Genomic DNA, 22,463 nt, shown 5'->3' with positions numbered 1-22,463 from the left:
TGCTCAGATCAAAAGTATATATTATATGTTTTTGTCCTACCAAGCTGGTCCTACTAAACTTTGGGGAACACAAGTGCCCTTTAATATGCAATTAACTGTTATGTTGAACATTTTACAAAAAGTTAAGATAAGGTAAAGTTTTGACATGTCAGAAAGCTGTAACTTTATCTTAACTTTTTAAAACAGAAATAGTAATGAATGCTTAACATTTTCAGAATTTACCATAGAAGGCAATACAATCATTAAGTACAGATCAGCTGTTGTTTTAAACCGATGTGTTGTCATTCACTGATGGTGAGGAAATAAACCTACTGGCGTCAGATGTATCTCACCATCCTGTCACAGAATCAAGACAACAAAATCTATAATCCCTGAAATCCCACTGTTTCTCATACAAGCAATGTTGTAAATGTATCTGCCCTTAATATGAACTGTACTTTATAGTATGGACCATAGTCAGTAAGATTCATATTAACATGCCAATAAACTCACAATCAAACAAATAAAATGGACAATTTCTTATCAAGATAAATTCTGATACTGACTAATCTGAGGCCAGGTAAATTCTGATACTGACTTATCTGAAGCCAGGTAAATTCTGATACTGACTAATCTGAGGCCAGGTAAATTCTGATACTGACTAATCTGAGGCCAGGTAAATTCTGATACTGACTAATCTGAGGCCAGGTAAATTCTGATACTGACTTATCTGAGGCCAAGTGAATTCTGATACTGACTAATCTGAGGCCAGGTAAATTCTGATACTGACTTATCTGAGGCCAGGTAAATTCTGATACTGACTAATCTGAGGTCAGGTAAATTCTGATACTGACTAATCTGAGGCCAAGTGAATTCTGATATTGACTAATCTGAGGCCAGGTAAATTCTGATACTGACTAATCTGAGGCCAAGTGAATTCTGATACTGACTAATCAGAGCCACCGTTAATTCTGCTACTGACTAATCTGAGGTAAGGTGAGTTCTAATACTAACTATTCACAGGCAAGGTAAATTCTGACACTAACTAATTTGAGGATTTGAGGAAAGATGAGTTCTTATACTAAATATTCACAGACAAGGTTAATTCTGAAACTAACTAATCTGAGGCAGAATGAATTCTAATACTAACAATTCACAAGCAAGGTAAATTCTGACGCTAAACTTATCTGGGGCAAGGTAAATTCTTATCTTACAAGGTGGCTTAATTTCTTCCATATATTACCTGTTCATGTATTTTCAGGTAAGAGAGCCTGGGGAAAGCTTTTGTACAGAACTGACACCCATAGGGATTATTCTCTGATACCACATCTGCTCCAGGGACCTGCTCTGGGGTAAAGTCTTCTTCCATGGCCTCATCATCACCAGAGAGATCCTCTCCATTGTCAAGATCAGTAGAATCCACAGAGTCATGCTCCTGTTTGTTTTCTTCAAAGCCGTCTGTATGCCAGCTGTTCTTCTCTGACAGATTACCTAAAACATAATTTTTTTCTGGTTACCAAACATGACATGTAAATATTAATTTCTGAAAGATTTTTCTAAATTTGTTGTCTTCAATACCTACAAAACAATAACTTGGTATATGATTTAAAAACTACCATTATAATATTACAAATATACTAAAACAACTTATCAAAGATATCAGGTTTAAACTTATTTACCGGTACTAAGTTTCCAGTTGATGTGCTGACATCTTTTTTGGTAATCTACCTTTAACTTAAAAATGTAACCTGATACAAGATAGTCATTAACAGACAGACAGTCACATCAACAAACAGAGAGTAGAGGGATGGACACACTGACCAGAAAACCAGAAATGAAAAAAGAAATAAATATTTTAGTAAAAATCTGTGTTAGCGCTAGGACACATAGACTTTCTGTGTTTTCTGAACCAAGAAACTGGGGCAAATTTTTTATATTTTGAACTTCAATTTTCATGTGAAAATGAACATTTCTACTAATTTTCAAATTAACAAGACAACATCTTCATGGTTGAATACCTTTACCTTACACTTTCACCTGATATAGGACAGATGAAAGGAAGGAGGAACACTGACTAAAAACCACATTGCCCAATATTGTTGTACTGGTTAGGGATGGAAGTAATACTTATGTGGAATTGCAATATTGTATCACAAGTAAACTGTGTCATTTTGGTCTCTTGTGGACAGTTGTCTCATTGGCAATCATACCACATCTTCTTATTTATATACATAGTTGTACAATGCTATTATTTGTTTTCTTTTTCTAAGTTTCCTTTTGGTTTTGCCAAGAAAAGAAAAACAACTTTTGTTGCAATATGGTATTAGTAATTGTGAAGTAAGACTTAACTTTTGTGTGACCTTTGGCATTTAAAACCTTTTTATGATTTCTCTACATTTGTCACAATGTTCTAACATATATGTCTGATTTGTTTTCATGGTTTTATCATAAAATGCCAGCAAACAGCCTTTGGGTGGAGGACTTTCTCCCTGTGTTGAAGACCGTTGCCTTGTGCTGTTTCCAACTCTTTGGTCAGGTTGTTGTCTCTTTGACACATTTCCCATTTCAATTCTCATTTTATTACATTCAAAATACCTACAATACATTTATAAGCAGAGAAAAACAGACTAAAAAGCAAAATTTCGAACAATAAATTTTAAGTAAACCCCCTAGTGTCATAGAAACATTATCTGGTTTTTACTAATAGCTTTTGATATTCATACATCAATGTTCCAAAACTACCACAGGGATTTTAACATTCACAGATTTTACTTAACTAATCTCATCCAAAATATTACACTTTCATAAAATAAGGAATAATGGTATTGGAATTCTTGGCTATGATCAGTCCATGATGAACTATTACTATCCAAGCGAGAATACCAAATCTTGATTGATACATAGCCATAGTTAGGTCTTGTTGTGGTAATTATTTTTCTATTCCTTTGAGAAATATAAAATTACTTGAAGAAATTTCAGCATCCTGTTTTTCTTGTACTACTGGGAATTTTAGAACGTATTGTTTTGTGATTCTTTCGTTTGACATCATGCAGTTGGACTATTAAAGCATCTATTCCCCATAACCATTAAGCTTATCATTAAGATATATTGGCAAAAAAAAATCAGTTTGCTCAAGTCTGCTTATCACAACTCCATATTTAAGTTTTCCCCACCACCCTTTCCCATTATGATTAGTTCTTAGGTTCTGACATAAGTTTAAAATAACAATGTGTCCATAGTACATGGATGCCCTACTCCAACTATAATTTTCTATGTTCAGTGGACTGTGAAATTGGGTCAAAACTCTAATTTGGCATAAGAATTCCAAAGATCATATCATAGGGAAAATGTATACTAAGTTTAAAATTGATTGGACTGATTATAAAATCAATGAAATGTGGTCAATGCCAAGTGAACCCTACTAGAAAGAGATAAATGCAAAAATGTAATACATACACTTTGACTTAACAATACCCACAGCAAAGGAACAGTGTGGGTTTGAGCACAATTTTTGGTTTGGTTAAGCACAGTTGCTCAGGTTTCCCTATGTACTTTATGAAAAATAAGAAAACATGTTGGCTACACAATATGATTGTATGTTATCTCTATTACCCAACGATTTTTTTCCCTTTTAGCAAAAAATCAGACATTGTGGCCTGATACTTTAGAATAAATTTAATTATTGTCTCCTAAAGACGATATTAAGAATTGAAGGATGGACAGTCAGTGCGTGAATGCTGCTTACTACCTGATTGGAAGATATTTCAGAGACGTGAATAATCAAAGTTTATTGATTGGTTAGGACAATCCAAACCTAGTAAATGTCCTTCAATCCCGTAGAGTATCGGATTTGTCCTCTTTATTTTAGCAATTAGATTTTGACTGGTCATTAATCATGCATATTCATGAAATTGGTACACAGGTAACTTTTATCTATAAATAGCCGAATCTTCTGGAGTTTCGTAAACAACAATGTTAAACGATAATATATACTACTTCAAAACGTGTGACCTTACGTGTGTGGTAAAATTTGTTGATTGATGCACGTGGCTATTCTAGTAAATGAATTAATCTACAAAGCGAGAGCACTTTCCATTTTCATCAGCTAAGAGACGACTAGCCCTTTTTGAAAGGATAATACTTGTTAATTGGAAGCATCAACATGAAACTACTGATGATGGATTTAAAAAAAGAATATGTGTTATCTCCCTTTAAACAATGAAATATTGGTTTGCTTTTAAAGAATTTCAATATTTTAATAATTCATATAACTCAAGACTTTTTTTCTCTTTTATTAAAACAAATTCAATAAGAATATAATCCAGTGTGGACTCAGATGAATGTTATATCTGACATGAACCAGTTTGAAACTTGTATGAGCAGAAACATGGCTTATCCCTTGCAGAGCATGCCCAGCAATACTACATGTTATCTTAGTATAAATTAATGCAAAGCTTCAGAAAATTCATTAGATCTGACAATAATAACATAACACCACAAATTAAAATGGAGTTTTAAATTCAAATCCATTGCATATATAGTCCTCCTTTTTTCTTATGATACCAAAAAGGATAGACATACCAGCTAACTAATTTCATTTTATTTATCATTATAGTATCTTTACATTTTCTGACAATCCTGTTTTTTTCATAATTCTCAAGAGAATTAAAAATTCTTCAATTTTACTTCCATAATTGTAATTATACATTTAAATAAGAAGTTTACCGAGCCTTGTATTAAGATTAGTCTGCAATGAATTAAAAATAGTCGCTAGATTTTAGACTTCGATTTTAAGTAAGTGGAGTTCTGCCGAGGTAATTATTTCTACAGCTCTCGAGGGAAATATCGAATGACGAAAAGAAATTACTGCATCCCTGTTTACTGATACCCTTGTGATTTGAATAATGTATTCTACTTTAGTTGTTCTTCCTTTGACTTTAACTACAATATTCCCTGTAGGAAATAGAATGCCATTAAAATCTAGCTGAATCAGCCACAGTCTAACAGGATTCTGCACTCAGACTTCTATCATTGTGATCAAGCTTACTTTATGAGAAGTGAAAAGAAAAACAATGATATACAGCAATGCCTTTTTTTTTACAAAAAAGTCTTACGTACAAAAGTAATTTATACAATGTTATACTGAAATATTCATGACTTACTGAAGTCTTTTTCTTTTAAGATTATTTGTTATAAAAGGCGCAATGCTTTATGTACTTCAGAGTTTATTACAAACATATTCTTGCTACACAAACAAAAGAGAAATTATTTTTCTTACTAAATTATTTTACCCATTTGTGAACTCAACAGAAAAAGAAAAGAAATGACTATATACTCTATTTTTACTCCTACTCCAAGATTTAAAGAGGTAAATACTTGTCACTTCACATACTAATGCATAGAAATATCAATTCAATTCATTTGAACATAGCTTTTGAAAACCTCATTTAAATCAGGCTTACACAGGGATATGTACTTTAAATTTAAATCGATCTCACGTAAAAATCTACAAAAAAAGTTCAATAATTTAACTAATTTCATCAATAAAAGAATTCACTTGGATTTAAATGACACGCCATGTTGTAAAATTTGATCGGCAAAATCTCTTTATCCAACTGATAGATGTAACCTTTTCAGTCCATAATTTAAAACCACCCATCGCCTTTCATTTCCCCAAAGAAAACATTTTGTGGTGTAGCGTAATTAAACCCACTGTGTTACGTTCTCAATGCTATTTTAGTATGTGAAACAGGATGCCCAAAAGTCGTATATTTTATTCCATAAAGCAACCTAATTGCATCGTGGTAGAGAATAGCTAAGACAACCCGCTGTTTCTTGAATGAGAATCGTACCAGGAGCTTGAAGTTATGTTCAGTCTAATTCTACTGCATGACAAACTACCACCAGGACATATTTATGTCATGAAACATCCTGCCTCGGAGCTTTCAATGTTCATTTCTTTGTATGACAATAAAAATGTATTTCTATATATGGTAATACTTTTCACTGTGATGATAATATTTCAAGTAAAGGTTTGAAGTTTTAGTTACAGAATCCTAGTATTAAATATATTTAATGGTAGGCATTCATCTTATCTTTTTCAATGTTCAATGCATACTTTTAGTTTGTTTTTATTCCTAAGATTGTTTAATTCTATAAGGTTATTGATATATATTTTTCTTTTTTCAATTTTTAAAAATTTATAGACATCCCATTCTTTTCAACATATGCTTATTCATCTGTCTAAGTAACGAAGGGGAGTAACTCTAAAAAGTGTCAGTCACCAGGCTTCTTTCCATTATAAGCATAGACTAGTGCTCTCAGCTTGTAAAGTATGCATAGAAATTGGAAGGAAATTTTAAAGTATGCAAAATCCATACAAATCAGAAGCAATGGCTCTAAAATGGGTTAAATTCCACTAAATTACTAAATGAGAAAATTTGTCTGAAGTTTCATCGTATAAAGCATAAACCAGCTTGCAGTCACCATATAATCCTGCTGAGAAATGAACATGTTTCATGTCATTTGAAACATGAGAAGCTCTAAAAGAGAAATATCCTTTAAAGCCAATGAAAAACAAGTGCTGTGACTGTCAACTGATGCTCTATAAACTGCATATTCAATGAGTCAAAAAAAGTATAACCTTGAAGGGATTTAAAAATTACAATGTATGCTGGTAAGATAAACAAACATGAACTATTACTGTTAAATTTTCATCACTGTAAATGACTTCAATTCAATAGGGATACCATCCCCAAAACCTAATTAAAAAGAAATAATCATAAGTTTATTTAGTGACCTTGACCTTAAGACTTTTTGACCTCAAATCCATAAGGCTTTTTTCCCCGTCCCTATATCTGTAATCTGTGAAGTTTCATTCAAATTAAACAAGAGAAATTCAAGTTACTATCTGGAAAACATTTTCAAATTAATACTGTTTAGATTAACAGGTAACAGTGACCTTGACCCTTAGATCTCAAATCAATATTTAGAATTTTTTTTTTTCTTTTTAAACAAATCTATTTTTAGTGAGTGACCTTGACCTTTGTATCACAAATATCAATAATCTTCTACATGCAAGTCATATGAACCTGTAGATAATGCATCACAACAAACAAGTGTCATCATAAATAGTACAAACAAAATCAAGCTAACTTCTTCTTTTGCAAACCATGATAATACCTAACAAAACCAGGACACATATTAAAGGAAGAATTCAACTTTCCAAACTTACAGCTAAGTATTCAGGTTTAAAAGCTCTGAAATTTTCAGTTAGAGGTTATAAAGAAACAAACAGAATCTCATTATATCATTAAAATTGGTCAAGTACCACATATCAACATGTCTAGTGGTTTTTGTCTGAAAAATCAATTAATAATTTTTTGGCCTTATAATTCAGAAGAGGTATGTTTAGGAAATTTCATTTGACTGAAGTAATTATATACAAGATAGTAACAGGATATCATTATCTGATGAAGATGAGAAAAGACAAAACTTGGCCTTAAACTTAAAACAATTAAACTCAATTTAGTGCTTCTCGTCAAATTAAAATTGCAAATATTTTTCTTCTATGGTTCTTTGAAAATTAGTATAGAAACTTCGTGACAGGTGATTTTCATTAGGACTAGTCTGCCAGAAAAATATCAAAACAAAATGTCACTTCCGGACATCATGTACATATATCATAACCCATTGGGAACCCCATAACACTTGGAATTCTATTGATTCTACTGATCTCACTAGGGATTTACAATGTTTTCACTGATGAACTTAAGGAACCCCTGGGGATTCATTTTCATCAGGATTGTATAGAGACATGGCAATGGAACTTAAAACTACAAAGAAATAACTGCATTAATAATAACCATCCCAGAGGTTCTAAGCAGTAACATAAAAATAACATTTATTATTAAATTTTAAACCCTCCTATGCTAAAATTTAATTGTATGTTTCTTATGAAATAATTATTTTTATCATATATTTATTTTCATATTTTAGTATTTGGATTGATTGAAACTAGAGTATATGATCATCTAGCCTTTTATGAGTATCAGAGGGTTTGGGTCACTTCAATGAGTAAAAAACTCCACCTGCTTATGAATCAATGTTCAAAATTTGTACTTAATTTTATAATTTAATAGTGTCAAACAAAATACTTCACTCCTAGATTGACAAAAATTAAAAATTATCTTTATAAATGATTACAATATTAAAAGAAAAAAGTATTTATTCTAAAAGCAAAATACACTTAATAATATAATATAACTTCACCTTTACTTTTTAATAATCATGGGATAATAGTTTCACAAAATGTTAAAACTGATAAAAACAGACATGCATCAAAATTGATTATACCAGAAATTACCTATCCTGGGGATTTGATTAAACCTTATACTGACTTAGGTTTCCTAAGTTACCACGGAATACAGCTGGGTATTGTTCTATCGGGTTTAACACTCCACTGGTACACTAATTAAATAAACCAGCAGGGGTCCCCTGGTGGAAACATGCCAAACTATTTTCAATATCTTTATACCTGTTAGCCTGAACACATCAAACTGTGAAATAGATCTATGTTAAAATGACATCTTCACATTTTTTATCAATTTCATGCTAAGATCTTTAGGAAATATTTCTTATTCTAAGTTTCAGTTCAGTAAAATATGAGACAGGAAAAAACTTGTATCTGTTTAGGAAGTTTCTAGTTATTTCTTTTCATAAATAAGGAAAATGAAGGAAATGCATGATTTTTTCTTCTTTCAAAGAGAGGTGATAGGCTTACCTAAGGGACGTTGAAAAATACAACCTTCTCTATTTCATAGCTAGCCTCTTACAGATTTTTTCTTGTAAGCTTTGTCTAAGATTATTTTTTTATAAAATACTTTGTAATAACTTTGTTAAATACATTGAGATTTTGATAGGAAGCTTGGCACAAATTCCCTATTTTTCCGACGTAGTCGTTATAGTTTCGGTTTGTGCCCTTTGAACTTAAGGACGCTTAACTATGGCAACAGAATACGCATGCTCGAAAAGCCTTTCTGTGATTGGTCAAAATGCTGTCATGGTGGGTGATTTGGTTGTGTTTGAAAAAACGTCTCGTTAATTATATTGTGATGGAAAGCAAGTGAAAAACTATAAATATTTATGGACTAGATCTTACAAAGATTTATATTTTTATTAAAATAATTATTTCTCCAATAGCTCTTTGCATCCTTGACAGCTGTTTATTCGGGACAATTATATAATTTTTAATGTAAACTTTGTTGTACGAACGTACATGACTTTTAGAACGCACCTACGCATGTGAGATTTCCGCAGGGTTTTGATGAATGTAAACAGAAAGATACGAGGACCGAGAATACTGAACACAAACAGAGAACATGTTATTTAAATGGTATCTTTGTGCTTCTGAAGGTTATCGAAATGACAGTTTTAAACATATACTCAAATTTAAATACGTCGGATATCTTTTTTAAAGATAGTTCTTGTTTACAATCAACTAAGCTTTCAATGTGTTTCATTTTTTGACTAAGGTGAAATTTTCAGGGTTTCTTGTTGAGTGATTCAAGCTTTGTATTTAGTCAAACTTGAAATGGATTTTTTTTTTTCGAAAAAGATTGAAAAACAGTAATTGTTCTCTTTGTGATCTGCAATCTATCTGTTCAAAACTGACTAGAACACAGTACTATATAACTCCATGGCAATATTTCACAATATAAAAGACAATGCATCACGATCATAAACTTGCAGTACGTATCATTTAAGCTCACAGGCCATGTTCTTTCTATTCCATGAGGAACTGAAATTTTAAACTTTTACATAAAACTCATTAGCAAAGTTATCTCCAGGAAGTTTAAGATATAAACAATTGAATGCTTCATGTTTTCATAAATATTTTTATTCCTAAAGGACATGGTATATTTAAAGATTTAAGAAGGGTTTTAGTTCTGTTGTCCTAAGAGAACATTGGGAATAAGAATATATCACTTTGATTCTAAAACATTGATTTGTGCTACTGATATACATATGGATGCATGTCAAACTCATTATTTAAGAATACATTACAAAACACCACCAATCCATATCTGCATGTTCAATGCATTTAACTAATAGATGTAAGAAGAGCTGGTATGGGTGCCAATGAGACAATTCTCTTATCCAAGTCACAACTTGTAAAAATAAACCATTATAGGTCAAAGTTCAGTCTTGAACACAGAGCCTTGGCTCACATGGAACAGCAAGCTATAAAGGGCCCAAAAAATTACATGTGTAAAACCATTCAAACAGGAAAACTATCAGTCTAATCTATATAAACTAGAGGTTCTAAAGAGCCTGTGTCGCTCACCTTGGTCTATGTGAATATTAAACAATGGACACAGATGGATTCATGACAACTGTATTTTACCCCCATGTTCTATTTTTAGCCATGGCGGCCATCTTGGTTTGTTGGCTGAGTTACCGGACACATTTTTTTAACTAGATACCCAAATGATGATTATGGCTAAGTTTGGTTAAATTTGGCCCAGTAGTTTCAGAGGAGAAGATTTTTCTAAAAGATTACTAAGATTTACGAAAAATGGTTAAAAATTGACTATAAAGGACAATAACTCCTAAAGTGGTCAACTGACCATTTTGGTCATGTTGACTTATTTGTAGATCTTACTTTGCTGAACATTATTGCTGTTTACAGTTTATCTCTATCTATAATAATATTCAAGATAATAACCAAAAACAGCAAAATTTCCTTAAAATTACCATTTCAGGGGCAGCAACCCAACAACGGAATGTCCGATTCATCTGAAAATTTCAGGGCAGATAGATCTTGACCTGATGAACAATTTTTCCTCATGTCAGATTTGCTCTAAATGCTTTGGTTTTTGAGTTATAAGCCAAAAACTGCATTTTACCCCTATGTTCTATTTTTAGCCATGGCGGCCATCTTGGTTGGTTGGCCGGGTCACCGGACACATTTTTTAAACTAAATACCCCAATGATGATTATGGCCAAGTTTGGTTAAATTTGGCCCAGTAGTTTCAGAGGAGAAGATTTTTCTAAAAGATTACTAAGATTTACGAAAAATGGTTAAAAATTGACTATAAAGGACAATAACTCCTAAAGTGGTCAACTGACCATTTTGGTCATGTTGACTTATTTGTAGATCTTACTTTGCTGAACATTATTGCTGTTTACAGTTTATCTCTATCTATAATAATATTCAAGATAATAACCAAAAACAGCAAAATTTCCTTAAAATTACCATTTCAGGGGCAGCAACCCAACAACGGAATGTCCGATTCATCTGAAAATTTCAGGGCAGATAGATCTTGACCTGATGAACAATTTTTCCTCATGTCAGATTTGCTCTAAATGCTTTGGTTTTTGAGTTATAAGCCAAAAACTGCATTTTACCCCTATGTTCTATTTTTAGCCATGGCGGCCATCTTGGTTGGTTGGCCGGGTCACCGGACACATTTTTTAAACTAAATACCCCAATGATGATTATGGCCAAGTTTGGTTAAATTTGGCCCAGTAGTTTCAGAGGAGAAGATTTTTCTAAAAGATTACTAAGATTTACGAAAAATGGTTAAAAATTGACTATAAAGGGCAATAACTGCTAAAGTGGTCAACTGACCATTTTGGTCATGTTGACTTATTTGTAGATCTTACTTTGCTGAACATTATTGCTGTTTACAGTTTATCTCTATCTATAATAATATTCAAGATAATAACCAAAAACAGCAAAATTTCCTTAAAATTACCATTTCAGGGGCAGCAACCCAACAACGGAATGTCCGATTCATCTGAAAAATTCAGGGCAGATAGATCTTGACCTGATGAACAATTTTACCCCAGTCAGATTTGCTCTAAATGCTTTGGTTTTTGAGTTATAAGCCAAAAACTGCATTTTACCCCTATGTTCTATTTTTAGCCATGGCGGCCATCTTGGTTGGTTGGCCGGGTCACCGGACACATTTTTTAAACTAAATACCCCAATGATGATTATGGCCAAGTTTGGTTAAATTTGGCCCAGTAGTTTCAGAGGAGAAGATTTTTCTAAAAGATTACTAAGATTTACGAAAAATGGTTAAAAATTGACTATAAAGGACAATAACTCCTAAAGTGGTCAACTGACCATTTTGGTCATGTTGACTTATTTGTAGATCTTACTTTGCTGAACATTATTGCTGTTTACAGTTTATCTCTATCTATAATAATATTCAAGATAATAACCAAAAACAGCAAAATTTCCTTAAAATTACCATTTCAGGGGCAGCAACCCAACAACGGAATGTCCGATTCATCTGAAAATTTCAGGGCAGATAGATCTTGACCTGATGAACAATTTTTCCTCATGTCAGATTTGCTCTAAATGCTTTGGTTTTTGAGTTATAAGCCAAAAACTGCATTTTACCCCTATGTTCTATTTTTAGCCATGGCGGCCATCTTGGTTGGTTGGCCGGGTCACCGGACACATTTTTTAAACTAAATACCCCAATGATGATTATGGCCAAGTTTGGTTAAATTTGGCCCAGTAGTTTCAGAGGAGAAGATTTTTCTAAAAGATTACTAAGATTTACGAAAAATGGTTAAAAATTGACTATAAAGGGCAATAACTGCTAAAGTGGTCAACTGACCATTTTGGTCATGTTGACTTATTTGTAGATCTTACTTTGCTGAACATTATTGCTGTTTACAGTTTATCTCTATCTATAATAATATTCAAGATAATAACCAAAAACAGCAAAATTTCCTTAAAATTACCATTTCAGGGGCAGCAACCCAACAACGGAATGTCCGATTCATCTGAAAAATTCAGGGCAGATAGATCTTGACCTGATGAACAATTTTACCCCAGTCAGATTTGCTCTAAATGCTTTGGTTTTTGAGTTATAAGCCAAAAACTGCATTTTACCCTTATGTTCTATTTTTAGCCATGGCGGCCATCTTGGTTGGTTGGCCAGGTCACCGGACACATTTTTTAAACTAAATACCCCAATGATGATTATGGCCAAGTTTGGTTAAATTTGGCCCAGTAGTTTCAGAGGAGAAGATTTTTCTAAAAGATTACTAAGATTTACGAAAAATGGTTAAAAATTGACTATAAAGGACAATAACTCCTAAAGTGGTCAACTGACCATTTTGGTCATGTTGACTTATTTGTAGATCTTACTTTGCTGAACATTATTGCTGTTTACAGTTTATCTCTATCTATAATAATATTCAAGATAATAACCAAAAACAGCAAAATTTCCTTAAAATTACCATTTCAGGGGCAGCAACCCAACAACGGAATGTCCGATTCATCTGAAAATTTCAGGGCAGATAGATCTTGACCTGATGAACAATTTTTCCTCATGTCAGATTTGCTCTAAATGCTTTGGTTTTTGAGTTATAAGCCAAAAACTGCATTTTACCCCTATGTTCTATTTTTAGCCATGGCGGCCATCTTGGTTGGTTGGCCGGGTCACCGGACACATTTTTTAAACTAAATACCCCAATGATGATTATGGCCAAGTTTGGTTAAATTTGGCCCAGTAGTTTCAGAGGAGAAGATTTTTCTAAAAGATTACTAAGATTTACGAAAAATGGTTAAAAATTGACTATAAAGGGCAATAACTGCTAAAGTGGTCAACTGACCATTTTGGTCATGTTGACTTATTTGTAGATCTTACTTTGCTAAACATTATTGCTGTTTACAGTTTATCTCTATCTATAATAATATTCAAGATAATAACCAAAAACAGCAAAATTTCCTTAAAATTACCATTTCAGGGGCAGCAACCCAACAACGGAATGTCCGATTCATCTGAAAAATTCAGGGCAGATAGATCTTGACCTGATGAACAATTTTACCCCAGTCAGATTTGCTCTAAATGCTTTGGTTTTTGAGTTATAAGCCAAAAACTGCATTTTACCCCTATGTTCTATTTTTAGCCATGGCGGCCATCTTGGTTGGTTGGCCGGGTCACCGGACACATTTTTTAAACTAAATACCCCAATGATGATTATGGCCAAGTTTGGTTAAATTTGGCCCAGTAGTTTCAGAGGAGAAGATTTTTCTAAAAGATTACTAAGATTTACGAAAAATGGTTAAAAATTGACTATAAAGGACAATAACTCCTAAAGTGGTCAACTGACCATTTTGGTCATGTTGACTTATTTGTAGATCTTACTTTGCTGAACATTATTGCTGTTTACAGTTTATCTCTATCTATAATAATATTCAAGATAATAACCAAAAACAGCAAAATTTCCTTAAAATTACCATTTCAGGGGCAGCAACCCAACAACGGAATGTCCGATTCATCTGAAAAATTCAGGGCAGATAGATCTTGACCTGATGAACAATTTTACCCCAGTCAGATTTGCTCTAAATGCTTTGGTTTTTGAGTTATAAGCCAAAAACTGCATTTTACCCTTATGTTCTATTTTTAGCCATGGCGGCCATCTTGGTTGGTTGGCCAGGTCACCGGACACATTTTTTAAACTAAATACCCCAATGATGATTATGGCCAAGTTTGGTTAAATTTGGCCCAGTAGTTTCAGAGGAGAAGATTTTTCTAAAAGATTACTAAGATTTACGAAAAATGGTTAAAAATTGACTATAAAGGACAATAACTCCTAAAGTGGTCAACTGACCATTTTGGTCATGTTGACTTATTTGTAGATCTTACTTTGCTGAACATTATTGCTGTTTACAGTTTATCTCTATCTATAATAATATTCAAGATAATAACCAAAAACAGCAAAATTTCCTTAAAATTACCATTTCAGGGGCAGCAACCCAACAACGGAATGTCCGATTCATCTGAAAATTTCAGGGCAGATAGATCTTGACCTGATGAACAATTTTTCCTCATGTCAGATTTGCTCTAAATGCTTTGGTTTTTGAGTTATAAGCCAAAAACTGCATTTTACCCCTATGTTCTATTTTTAGCCATGGCGGCCATCTTGGTTGGTTGGCCGGGTCACCGGACACATTTTTTAAACTAAATACCCCAATGATGATTATGGCCAAGTTTGGTTAAATTTGGCCCAGTAGTTTCAGAGGAGAAGATTTTTCTAAAAGATTACTAAGATTTACGAAAAATGGTTAAAAATTGACTATAAAGGGCAATAACTGCTAAAGTGGTCAACTGACCATTTTGGTCATGTTGACTTATTTGTAGATCTTACTTTGCTAAACATTATTGCTGTTTACAGTTTATCTCTATCTATAATAATATTCAAGATAATAACCAAAAACAGCAAAATTTCCTTAAAATTACCATTTCAGGGGCAGCAACCCAACAACGGAATGTCCGATTCATCTGAAAAATTCAGGGCAGATAGATCTTGACCTGATGAACAATTTTACCCCAGTCAGATTTGCTCTAAATGCTTTGGTTTTTGAGTTATAAGCCAAAAACTGCATTTTACCCCTATGTTCTATTTTTAGCCATGGCGGCCATCTTGGTTGGTTGGCCGGGTCACCGGACACATTTTTTAAACTAAATACCCCAATGATGATTATGGCCAAGTTTGGTTAAATTTGGCCCAGTAGTTTCAGAGGAGAAGATTTTTCTAAAAGATTACTAAGATTTACGAAAAATGGTTAAAAATTGACTATAAAGGACAATAACTCCTAAAGTGGTCAACTGACCATTTTGGTCATGTTGACTTATTTGTAGATCTTACTTTGCTGAACATTATTGCTGTTTACAGTTTATCTCTATCTATAATAATATTCAAGATAATAACCAAAAACAGCAAAATTTCCTTAAAATTACCATTTCAGGGGCAGCAACCCAACAACGGAATGTCCGATTCATCTGAAAATTTCAGGGCAGATAGATCTTGACCTGATGAACAATTTTTCCTCATGTCAGATTTGCTCTAAATGCTTTGGTTTTTGAGTTATAAGCCAAAAACTGCATTTTACCCCTATGTTCTATTTTTAGCCATGGCGGCCATCTTGGTTGGTTGGCCGGGTCACCGGACACATTTTTTAAACTAAATACCCCAATGATGATTATGGCCAAGTTTGGTTAAATTTGGCCCAGTAGTTTCAGAGGAGAAGATTTTTCTAAAAGATTACTAAGATTTACGAAAAATGGTTAAAAATTGACTATAAAGGGCAATAACTGCTAAAGTGGTCAACTGACCATTTTGGTCATGTTGACTTATTTGTAGATCTTACTTTGCTGAACATTATTGCTGTTTACAGTTTATCTCTATCTATAATAATATTCAAGATAATAACCAAAAACAGCAAAATTTCCTTAAAATTACCATTTCAGGGGCAGCAACCCAACAACGGAATGTCCGATTCATCTGAAAAATTCAGGGCAGATAGATCTTGACCTGATGAACAATTTTACCCCAGTCAGATTTGCTCTAAATGCTTTGGTTTTTGAGTTATAAGCCAAAAACTGCATTTTACCCCTATGTTCTATTTTTAGCCATGGCGGCCATCTTGGTTGGTTGGCCGGGTCACCGGACACATTTTTTAAACTAAATACCCCAATGATGATTATGGCCAAGTTTGGTTAAATTTGGCCCAGTAGTTTCAGAGGAGAAGATTTTTCTAAAAGATTACTAAGATTTACGAAAAATGGTTAAAAATTGACTATAAAGGACAATAACTCCTAAAGTGGTCAACTGACCATTTTGGTCATGTTGACTTATTTGTAGATCTTACTTTGCTGAACATTATTGCTGTTTACAGTTTATCTCTATCTATAATAATATTCAAGATAATAACCAAAAACAGCAAAATTTCCTTAAAATTACCATTTCAGGGGCAGCAACCCAACAACGGAATGTCCGATTCATCTGAAAAATTCAGGGCAGATAGATCTTGACCTGATGAACAATTTTACCCCAGTCAGATTTGCTCTAAATGCTTTGGTTTTTGAGTTATAAGCCAAAAACTGCATTTTACCCCTATGTTCTATTTTTAGCCATGGCGGCCATCTTGGTTGGTTGGCCGGGTCACCGGACACATTTTTTAAACTAAATACCCCAATGATGATTATGGCCAAGTTTGGTTAAATTTGGCCCAGTAGTTTCAGAGGAGAAGATTTTTCTAAAAGATTACTAAGATTTACGAAAAATGGTTAAAAATTGACTATAAAGGACAATAACTCCTAAAGTGGTCAACTGACCATTTTGGTCATGTTGACTTATTTGTAGATCTTACTTTGCTGAACATTATTGCTGTTTACAGTTTATCTCTATCTATAATAATATTCAAGATAATAACCAAAAACAGCAAAATTTCCTTAAAATTACCATTTCAGGGGCAGCAACCCAACAACGGAATGTCCGATTCATCTGAAAATTTCAGGGCAGATAGATCTTGACCTGATGAACAATTTTTCCTCATGTCAGATTTGCTCAAAATGCTTTGGTTTTTGAGTTATAAGCCAAAAACTGCATTTTACCCTTATGTTCTATTTTTAGCCATGGCGGCCATCTTGGTTGGTTGGCCGGGTCACCGGACACATTTTTTAAACTAAATACCCCAATGATGATTATGGCCAAGTTTGGTTAAATTTGGCCCAGTAGTTTCAGAGGAGAAGATTTTTCTAAAAGATTACTAAGATTTACGAAAAATGGTTAAAAATTGACTATAAAGGACAATAACTCCTAAAGTGGTCAACTGACCATTTTGGTCATGTTGACTTATTTGTAGATCTTACTTTGCTGAACATTATTGCTGTTTACAGTTTATCTCTATCTATAATAATATTCAAGATAATAACCAAAAACAGCAAAATTTCCTTAAAATTACCATTTCAGGGGCAGCAACCCAACAACGGAATGTCCGATTCATCTGAAAATTTCAGGGCAGATAGATCTTGACCTGATGAACAATTTTTCCCCCATGTCAGATTTGCTCTAAATGCTTTGGTTTTTGAGTTATAAGCCAAAAACTGCATTTTACCCCTATGTTCTATTTTTAGCCATGGCGGCCATCTTGGTTGGTTGGCCGGGTCACCGGACACATTTTTTAAACTAAATACCCCAATGATGATTATGGCCAAGTTTGGTTAAATTTGGCCCAGTAGTTTCAGAGGAGAAGATTTTTCTAAAAGATTACTAAGATTTACGAAAAATGGTTAAAAATTGACTATAAAGGGCAATAACTGCTAAAGTGGTCAACTGACCATTTTGGTCATGTTGACTTATTTGTAGATCTTACTTTGCTGAACATTAATGCTGTTTACAGTTTATCTCTATCTATAATAATATTCAAGATAATAACCAAAATAGCAAAATTTCCTTAAAATTACCATTTCAGGGGCAGCAACCCAACAACGGAATGTCCGATTCATCTGAAAAATTCAGGGCAGATAGATCTTGACCTGATGAACAATTTTACCCCAGTCAGATTTGCTCTAAATGCTTTGGTTTTTGAGTTATAAGCCAAAAACTGCATTTTACCCCTATGTTCTATTTTTAGCCATGGCGGCCATCTTGGTTGGTTGGGCCGGGCACCGGACACATTTTTTAAACTAGATACCCCAATGATGATTATGGCCAAGTTTGGTTAAATTTGGCCCAGTAGTTTCAGAGGAGAAGATTTTTGTAAAAGTTAACGCAGGACGACGACGGACGCCAAGTGATGAGAAAAGCTCACTTGGCCTTTCGGCCAGGTGAGCTAAAAATGAGGATAGAGTAACACTTATGATCCACATCAACAAACGACAACTACTGAACATCAGATTCCTGACTTAGGACAGGTACAAACAAATGCAGGCGGTTTAAACATTTTAATAGGTACTAAACATTGCTTTAGTTGCAAATTTAACTAGAATTGCCAGTGTTGGTTTATGGTCCAGTATTGGCAGTAACATTAAATGTCCAATGTCACAGATTTTATTAAAACTTTTAATACAACTTTGGCCATTTGAAATTTTACTGAAAATTGAAAAACAAAATGTACTTATCACTTTTAATTTCTGAAATACTAGTGATATTGATTTTATTTTTCAAAATAGGTGACCATTTGTATATAAAGTACAATAAATAAGCAAACAAAAAAAACAATCTTAAATTTGTCTAAAAAATTGTTAAATCTCAAACTATAAAACTGTATACCGTATTGTACATAACATTACATTTTAATGATGTAAAATAATAATCTGGTCAAGGTCAGACTATTCACCAATAATACAATTAGAGTTCATGAGGTTCATTGCCCAATTTTTTACCAGCAAGACAATATTTGGGCTGAATTACTCACCAGCAAAACAATATGTGTTCCAGTGGTTCATGGTCAAATTACTTACCAGTGAGACAATATGAGTTCTTGTGATTCATCACCAAATTACTTACCAGTGAGACAATATGAGTTCTTGTGGTTCATCACCAAATTACTTACCAGTGAGACAATATGAGTTCGTGTGATTCATCACCAAATTACTTACCAGTGAGACAATATGAGTTCTTGTGGTTCATCACCAAATTACTTACCAGTGAGACAATATGAGTTCTTGTGATTCATCACCAAACTAGATATCATTGAGATGGGAGCCATCTCTGTGGGCCCCACTGTCAATAACGTGGGGTAAATAAGTTGTATGGATAATCTGATATGAAGCATTATTTGAAGTTATTACATAGTCTCATGTGTGATTTTGATCTAAGATTTTAAGTTAAAACTGATAAATATTCTCATCTTACTTTCATAGTATAATAGTGATATGACTGCATGATGTGAACTCATTGTTTACTACTCTAAGGTGACTTCTGGATATATGGATTGATGTTTGAACAATATGTTTAAAGGTGCTGCCCAATTGATATTTGTCACATATTTTTAGAATTATGCCTTCAATATATTATGACCCACCAAGTATAAAGTATGAAATATTAATGGTTCTCGAGAGGTAGAGCGGACACAATTTGTTAAGAACAACGAACGGATGGACAGACCGACAGACTGATCTTAGACCTAGGATGCATACATTATGACACATTCTCTTGTGTTGGTTAATATATATGTTAAGTTGAAAATGTTTGTCAGGTATAAAGTATGAAATAATAACAGCTGTCCTCTCAAAATATAATGTGGATCAAATTTGTTAGCGATGGACAGACCAACAGACAGACAGACCTTTGACCTAGGAAGTGGTACATACATCATGACACACCCTCTGGTGTTGGTTAAAATGGATGTCAAGTATAATATTTGAAATCATAACGGTTCTCAAGATATAGAGCGGACACAATCTTCACCACAGGACACAGGGTTGTCAACTGAAACCAAAGTTTTTTTGACGTTGACCTTTGACCTAGGAAGTTGTACATACATCATGACACGCCCTCTGGTGGTGGTTAAAATGTATGACAAGTATATACTTTGAAATCATAACGATTATCTAGATGTGGAGCGGACACGATCTTCACCACAGGACACAGGATTGTCAACTCGAAACCAAAGTTTTTGACCTTGACCTTTGACCTAGGAAGTTGTACATACATCATGACACACCCTCTGGTGGTTGTTAAAATGGATGTCAAGTATAAACTTTGAAATCATAATGGTTATCTAGATATGGAGCGGACACGATCTTCACCACAGGACACAGGGTTGTCAACTGAAACCAAAGTTTTTGACCTTGACCTTTGACCTAGGAAGTTGTACATACAACATGACACACCCTCTGGTGTTGGTTAATAATCATGTTAAGTATTAAGTATGAAATCATAACGGTTCTCTAGATATGGAGCGGACACAAAAGTGTTACGGACGGACAGACGGACGGACGGACAGACGGACGGACAGACGGACGGACGGACAGACTGATCACTATAGGGCGACCCGCCGTCGGCGGGGCCCTAATTACTTACCAGTGAGACAATATGAGTTCTTGTGGTTCATCACCAAATTACTTACCAGTGAGACAATATGAGTTCTTGTGGTTCATCACCAAATTACTTACCAGTGAGACAATATGAGTTCTTGTGGTTCATCACCAAATTACTTACCAGTGAGACAATATGAGTTCTTGTGGTTCATCACCAAATTACTTTCCAGTGAGACAATATGAGTTCTTGTGGTTCATCACCAAATAACTTTCCAGGAAAGTAATGCATGTTCCTGTGGGCTATGGACATTCCAGGAAGACAATATCTGGTCCTAAGGTTCATAGGCAGATTTCCTAACATATATGTGGTTATGTGGTCCAAGGCCAAATTACTCACCAGTTAGAGAATTAACTTCTGTGGTTCAGGGCCCTATTACTCACCAGAAAGACAATCCATGTTTCTGTGGTCCATGAACTGGTCCATGCTGTTAAAACTGTCTCCACATAGATCACAGTTATAGTGTGATGGTGTGTCCATGGAGACAACAACTTGGTCTGCTTCTTCGTCAAACATAACTTTCTTATCGTCACATTCTTCTGTGGAAAAAGATATTTAAATGAACTTTAACTGAGTGGGCGATTCAGAAATTGGAACATTAATGTTTGGACATCTCTGATTGGACCCTGCTTATGTTGTACATGTTGTATATCTGCTGAGATGGCCCAATTATATGCAAATACTGAAATTGAATTTGTTAACTGTCTTTTATGTTGATTAGTTATCAGACTGGAGAAGACTCTGTGCATAGGTCTAAGTCCATCATCTACATTACCACTAGCATGTTAACACTGAGTTTGTGAGTTCGGACCATGCCCATGTCAGGTTTGTCAGGTTTCCTGGTGAAGGTAAGTAATTTTCTCTATGCACTCCACAAATAAAAAATAGGTACCAAGATATATCATCATGATCATAGAGTGCTTGAAGTGGTGTTAAGCACCAACATTTACTCATTCAATATAAGAATGGAATACAATAAAAATTTCATCCTATCAAAATGAAATGTACCAATGCTTACACAAAACATTTACATACCAAATAGCAATGAATACAATAATTTGTTCCATATAAACTGACCTAATCACATTCTTTGACAATTGTTAATGCAGCGGACACAAACATCAGAAACAGCATGCATAAATCTTTCTATTCCATCAAAGACATGACATATATCATAAAAGATAATATTATACATATAACAATAACTTCTGCTTGATTGACTGACTAATTGTTTAAAATGCAAAAAAAATTAGTTTAACAAAAAGATGATTGACCTTAATAGTTCCATTACCATGAAGAATTAAAAAATAAACATGAACGAGCTGAAAGTTCAAACCAGGTATAATGGTTTTCAATTGAAATGTTTAAGGATTTAACTAGTACTGGTCATGTTCATTTTGTTTATAAAATTTTTACTTCTCTTGCTGATGCTCTCTTATAAGCAATTTAGAAAAATTCCGCCTAGTTATCTTCCCTTTTCAAACTTGAGTCATTCCTGCAGACTCTGCTATTTCTTAGAATTTAAAAAGTGAAAAAAATCACTGCATAACATAAATATTTTGTTTTCTTAAAATGATTTAGCACATTTTTTGTTACAGTACGGAAGGAAGGAAAGGACCTCATTTGGG

The 22,463-nt window shown here is 33.7% G+C and overlaps 1 protein-coding gene across 1 annotated transcript in view; it reads right to left on the bottom strand.

The window, feature by feature from the left end:
* LOC143080454 (zinc finger protein 423-like) overlaps positions 1-22,463 on the bottom strand; it is a 45,059-nt gene that overhangs the window by 11,439 nt on the left and 11,157 nt on the right. The window contains exons 3-4 of the mRNA XM_076256307.1: positions 21,219-21,374; positions 1,223-1,470 (exon numbers count right to left, since the gene is read on the bottom strand). Coding sequence (XP_076112422.1) covers positions 1,223-1,470; positions 21,219-21,374 — 404 coding nt within the window. The remainder of the gene's footprint in view (positions 1-1,222; positions 1,471-21,218; positions 21,375-22,463) is intronic.

This window comes from Mytilus galloprovincialis, chromosome 6, assembly GCF_965363235.1.
Source record: "Mytilus galloprovincialis chromosome 6, xbMytGall1.hap1.1, whole genome shotgun sequence".
NCBI classification, from domain to species: Eukaryota; Metazoa; Mollusca; class Bivalvia; order Mytilida; family Mytilidae; genus Mytilus; species Mytilus galloprovincialis.
Note: the sequence above shows the minus strand (reverse complement) of the source record. Positions and strands in the feature narration are given on the sequence as shown.